The following is a 6,447-nucleotide window of genomic DNA, read 5'->3' as shown; positions in this document are numbered from 1 at the left end:
CTACTAATCACAGAACCGGCTTTACTGACAAGATACGCATGACAATCACATTCGATTAATCGTGCAGCCCTACTATATACACTAACTTCACAAGTTTCACTTGTGACTGTACTGATAGAGCAAGATAATAAAGATGAAGATGATTCTTTTATTTGTCCTCTTTCATGGACAAGTACTTTCTTCAGTGTAAATGCGTTTAAATTCCTCATGTTCTTCAATCTCTTAACCTTTAGCAAAAGAGTTTTGAATCTCGCTGGCTCTCTCACGAGAAGTGACTCCCACTTGCTCTGTGTTGCAAGGCATGTGATTGGCTGTTCGCCACTGATGTCACACATTCAAGTTCGTGCACCACAAACTCAGGATCAAAGCCTGAGTTGACTATAGGGCCTTTCGCACCGCGGGAACCTTTTCATAGTACCAGAACTAATTGTGGAACTACCCACTTTTTGGCGTTTTCGCACCGCCGGAACTGGGTGCGATTTTAGTACCGGACTGCCTTTTTCGAGAACCAAATTAGCTCCTACTCCGGAGCAGGGTCTAACCAGCACAACTGGTACTACCCGTGACGCAAGTAGACATTGATTGGCCAAACGCGTACGAAAACGCCCTCACCCGCCATGATTTAAAACGCCGTGTAAACACTGTAAACATTGTGTCAACTTATTTCGCAAGTATGGAGAACAGCGATAGATGGACGGACGCTGAAGTGCAGGCACTTGTAGCAAATGTAGCACTGCCAGTTGTCGTTGGAGATTCTTAGTCCTCCTTTCCATGCTTTCAATCGCTTTACATATACGTCGACATTCCATGTCCATTATTGTGAAACCCACGAGACAACAAAAACACAGCTTCGATCACAGAGTCCTCCATCCTCCTGTTGTTAACGTTGTTCTTCTTTGTTTCCGTTGTTGAACGCCGCGCACAAATGACGTCGCTGTTGACCAGCTTACGTAATTTCTTAGTACACACTGTCGGTGCGAATGCAACCCTTTAAATTGTACTGGGGAATAGTTCACGCAAAATCATCCCAGTACTTTAGTACTGTACATTTAGTTCTGGAACTAAAGCGGTGCGAAAGGCCCTAAAGAAAGTTGAGGATCAGCATCATGGTACCAACAAAGCCAAATTGGAGTGGTTTGGTTTTGTCAACATGAAACTAATCTTGTAACCCGGAATTTGTTTGGTACAGGCCCCAGGTGACTTGAGAGCTAGATTGACAAAATCATCTGTTCACACTTGTGCACTAGAGCACACAATATTGAATACTGTATCCTACAATGTAATGCACTTGACATGACCCTTTCGTCCTTACTAGTATGCCAAATGATTCAATATTATCAACTGCAATTTTAAACATCATTCATTAACACATTATTTGATTGGATGTTTTTTATTATTATTATTATTTAAATAGTTATTATGCAATACTTAATATTAAGGTTACACTTCTTCAGCATTATCTTAATAATTAGCCTACAACATTTACAAAGACATTTTCAAAACAAACAGTTTGCATTAGTTAATGCACTGTGAACTAATGTGAACAAATAATAAATAAGTGTATTTCTAACTAACATTACAAAGATTAATAAATGCTTCAAAAAAATTGTAATTTATAATAATAGTGTTTTTGAAGTTGTAAATGAAAACAGATTACTGGAGTACATTGGTCTTTCTACTTAATTTTCAAAGTGTCATTCACTTTATCTTTGTAATTATTTGTGAAATTTACTAGCAATTTCTGAGTAAAATTGTTTCTAAGTAAATCCTACCCATTTTTTTTTTCAGTGTCTGTTGTTCATTGTTAGTTCATGTTAGCTAATGCATGAACTAATATTATCAGATCTTAAATGTAAAGTGTTACCAGTATTATTAATTATTAAATGCAAAATAAAAAAAATTAGAGATGATAACTGGACAGCCATGTGACAAAAATACAGCACTGACTATGGTTTGGCATGCTATTGAAAATAGTAGGCAATATACAGTATGTACAGTGTAATACACTGAATTCTGAATGTGTATAGAGGTTCATTGTTAGTTCATGTTAGCTAATGCATGAACTAATATTATCAGATCTTAAATGTAAAGTGTTACCAGTATTATTAATTATTAAATGCAAAATAAAAAAAATTAGAGATGATAACTGGACAGCCATGTGACAAAAATACAGCATACTACTATTAGAAATACGTATAGTCACATACTGACTATGGTTTGGCATGCTATTGAAAATAGTAGGCAATATACAGTATGTACAGTGCAATACACTGAATTCTGAATGTGTATAGAGGTGATACAGACCTCCAAAAGTCAATTCAATAAAACCTCCTACATTTAAATGACAGCTGAAACCAGTTATGCAACTAAAGTCGGGGAAGTCGTGGCCTAATGGTTAGAGAGTCGGACTCATAACCCAAAGGTTGCAGGTTCGAGTCTCGTACCGGCAGGGATTGTAGGTGGGGGGAGTGAATGTACAGCGCTCTCTCCCACCTTCAATACCACGACTGAGGTGCCCTTGAGCAAGGCACCGAACCCCCAACTGCTCCCCGGGCGCCGCAGCATAAAATGGCTGCCCACTGCTCCGGGTGTGTGTTCACGGTGTGTGTGTGTTCACTGCTGTGTGTGTGCACTTTGGATGGGTAAATGCAGAGCACTAATTCCGAGTATGGGTCACCATACTTGGCCACATGTCACGTCACTTTCACTTCACTTTTTTAAAGAAATAAATGTTTCAGTTCATGATTTCTTCATATATTATCCAACAAACTCATACAAGCCTAATGATTCTAAATCACATACGCTTACATGTGGCTAAACAGTTTTTATCCACTAGTGACTGGTAAGTAATGTATTACCTGTCCAAGTCCAAAGGACAGAATGAATGCATACATCTTAGGTCTTGACTGTCTCTTTGGTCTCCAGTTAAAATGAAAATTGTCATTATTTATTCACCCTCATGTCATTCCAAAAATGTCTGAATTTCTAAAACACACAAAAAATATATATTTTAAAGAATGTTGGAAACGAAACCAATCAAGTCAATGCTGGTAGCCATTGACTTGATTGGTTGGTTACAAACATTCTTTAACATATCTTTGAACAACTTGAGGGCGAGTAAATAATGACAGAATTTTAATTTTTTTAGGTAAACTATCCCTTTAAGGTGCAAGTCGTGACATCAACAGAGTCATAAGTCTAATATGGTACCTTTCAGATAACCATAACAATTTCTGAGATATTCAATGCACCATGGAACCAGGTTTAAAAAGATTAACAGTAAAACCAAACATTTTATCTAGCTTCAACATTAAGAAGTTATCATGTTATCAGTGCTAATGTCCTTTGGTACTGTCATGTACCATTCACATGAGCACAATATATTGTGAGACTATCACTTATAGCGAATGAGCTATAGTGCCACTTCAGTTTATTAAAAACTAAAAACTAATATGGCAGGAATGTTAGCACAGTATAAATCCCAAACTTGAGAATTTTATACTAGACTACAGGGCAGGCAGTCAATCAGATTTTAAATGAATGTAGGCTAATTAATATGCCATTTTGACTGGTTTGGCTGTTTAAATTAATGCCAAATATAATAATATAGAAGAATATACACACTTATTTATAAGTTCAGCAATAGAACAGTTCAAGTTCTGGAAATGTAGCTCAAACCCCAAGTCAAAGCCTGCTGACAGTAAACTTGTGCAAGCAGTGATTAGACAGCAGGTTTTGCTCCATCATTAGTGTCCGGGCTATTGTGATGACAACAAACACATGTGATTAGTCAAACAGCTCTACAATGTTAAATTTCAGCTCAGTATTTATACAAGGCTTTAGAAGTGAATTACAAATGTCCGCTTAAACATATTTCCCAGAGGGCCTGTAGTAAAAACATGGTACAATGGTTACCCATGGTTAATCAACTAAGATCAACTTAATCAACTAAGGATTTACTGAATTGAAGACTTGCTGGGAAATATTTCCAAAAACTTCACGACATGAAATGGCATTCACAAGTCATTTTACTTCTGTAATGTGCCAATTTGTAGGTGAAACAGGATATTCAATGGAAAAAAATGGGGCTGGACTTAATTACATAATTGACCGGATCATGATAAGCTCTTTATATCAGGGTTATTATCATTAACTGAAGCTATTCATTCAGTTTTGTTAATTAAAATAAAACAGAGATAAAAATAAAAATATTACATTGTTTTATTAGAATATTAGAAAAAATAATTAAATAGTAATATTAAAAACGACCTAAAATTACAAAAAAAAATTACTATACAATATTAAAATCAATAAAATTATCAAATCACATTCAAAATATTATTACAAAATTATTATAGGATACAAACAACACTAAAATAACACTATATGACCGGTTTTGGAGGGATGGAATAAAAATGTAGAGAATCATTACAGTTGGAAAGATTGAAAACACTTTTTTTTTGTACTGAAATAACATGCACTGATGATCATTCACAGTCAGACCACAAATGTGTTTTAGGAAGCAAACAAGGTCAATAGGGACTTCATGTCGACTTCATGGGCTTTAGGAAATAAGAGAAGAAAGACTACCAACAGCTGACCTTGACAGTCAGAGGAGGAGAGAAAGGCCCACAGGGATGTGAGGATGTGTGTTTTCCAACCTGATTAGGAGTGGAACTAATTAAGAATAGACAGAATGAGCGGCCTTCTCCACAAACCCTGTAAAAGTGACATCACTGCTGATACAGCTCCCTCCCTCCGGCTGTACTGTTCCTCGCTACACAAGATGAACATCACCGGTAGTGACAATGAGAAATGCTGCAGCAGAAAAAAAAGAAAAAAAAGTGACTAACCTTTCTTAAACTCCTCCAGCATGGAATCCAACTTAGTGTCGTGAAACACAAAGTGGACCGGATGGTTGTAGAATTTAGTGATGGTCTTCAACGTAGTGCAGTCATCCGGATCCACAAACGCCAGGTCTTTCACAAAGAGGATGTCCACTATATTGGTCTGTTCGTGCTCATAAACTGGAATGCGCGTGTATCCGCTCTCCATGATTTCTGACATAGTGTTGAAGTCCAGCACAGCATCGCTGTTGATCATAAAACAGTTGCTGAGTGGAGTCATGATGTCCTCCACTGTCTTAGTCCTCAATTCCAGAGCACCCTGGATCATGTTCATCTCCTCTTTCACCAGGTCGTTGTATGGCGCAGTCACCTTCAGCATCCCCACCAGCTTCTCCCGGTTGTACACGGTGCCGATCTCCTGGCCCAGAATGCAATCTAGAAGTTTGCTGATGGGGAACGACAGCGGAAAGGTCAGAAGCATGAAGAACTTGGTGAGGTGGATGGTGTTGGCGCCCACCGCCAAGCCGTGGCGAGAGCAGAGCGCCTGAGGAACGATCTCGCCGAAGATGACGATGCCGATGGTTGATGCCACCACAGCACCCAAACCAGAGCCGATAAGATCATCGAGCAGGATGGTCAGTGTGGTGTTGACCAGCACGTTCCCGAGGAGAAGCGAGCACAACAGATAGTTTCCTTTCTTCCGGATGGGTTCAATCTTGCGTGCGTACTTCTTCTCTTTCTCCGTGCCACAGCTCTGGACGATTCGCAGTTCCATGGGGTCCAAAGCCATGAGCCCCAGGTTTAGACCACTGAACATACCTGAGAGCACCAGGAGGCAGGAAATCAAGATCACCTGGAACCAAATGGGAAGCAGAGACTTCTTCTCCTCCACCACATGCAACTTTCCATCATGTGCTCCCAGGAGGTACCACTTCCCATCTTGGCTGTGTCTGATGCACAGCCCGTAATCCCTCTGGGACTCACTTTTCCTAAGTGGTTTAATACTGACCTCCAGCACCCCAGATGTGCCCTGGCTGCTAACCTCCATTTTAGGCTGGATGGAGAGGTCTTTGGTGAAGTCAGCACAAGTCCTGTTGAAGTCAGAGCTGCTGTCCTCGCCCTGCTCCACGAACTTAATCTGCTCCCAGGTGTCATTACTGATTTGCAGTCCGTAGAACCTGAGCTTGATTTTGCTCCCCTCGGTTACCTGTATGATTCCATTGTCGGTGGTCGTGGCGGGCTTGTCGCTCCACTCCAGCCGCATGCCGAGGATTCGGCTGTCGCTCCCCAGGGGTTCCGCTCTATTCGCGCAGATTTTACTCCAAAAGAACAGCATTAACGTTAGCGTACACCCTTTGCCACTCCATCCTGTCGCCATGTTTGTTTCGCTCTCTGCGGAATGAGAGTTGACGTCACCTACTCATTTCCCAAGGCCTCGCCCCCTCATTAACATAACTCCAATCAGCGTGCGGATCGTCACCTAATGAGGAAGAATGAGCCTTCTTGGCAGAGTTGCCAAGTCCGCGGTTTCCCCTCAGAATTGGACAGTGTATATACACTGTTGCCGCGGGTTGTTTTTCATGTCCGCGGGTTGAAGCGA

The 6,447-nt window shown here is 40.3% G+C and overlaps 1 protein-coding gene across 1 annotated transcript in view; it reads right to left on the bottom strand.

Annotated features, from left to right (window-relative positions):
- Positions 1-6,253, bottom strand: part of LOC107668749 (metal transporter CNNM4) — a 45,146-nt gene extending 38,893 nt beyond the window's left edge. Inside the window, exon 1 of the mRNA XM_016460727.1 lies at positions 4,854-6,253. Coding sequence (XP_016316213.1) covers positions 4,854-6,225 — 1,372 coding nt within the window. The 5' untranslated portion in view covers positions 6,226-6,253. The remainder of the gene's footprint in view (positions 1-4,853) is intronic.
- Between the last annotated feature and the right edge of the window lie 194 nt (positions 6,254-6,447).

This window comes from Sinocyclocheilus anshuiensis, unplaced genomic scaffold, assembly GCF_001515605.1.
Source record: "Sinocyclocheilus anshuiensis isolate Anshui unplaced genomic scaffold, SAMN03320099.WGS_v1.1 scaffold36, whole genome shotgun sequence".
Lineage (NCBI taxonomy): Eukaryota > Metazoa > Chordata > Actinopteri > Cypriniformes > Cyprinidae > Sinocyclocheilus > Sinocyclocheilus anshuiensis.
This window is presented reverse-complemented; position numbering and strand designations above follow the sequence as displayed.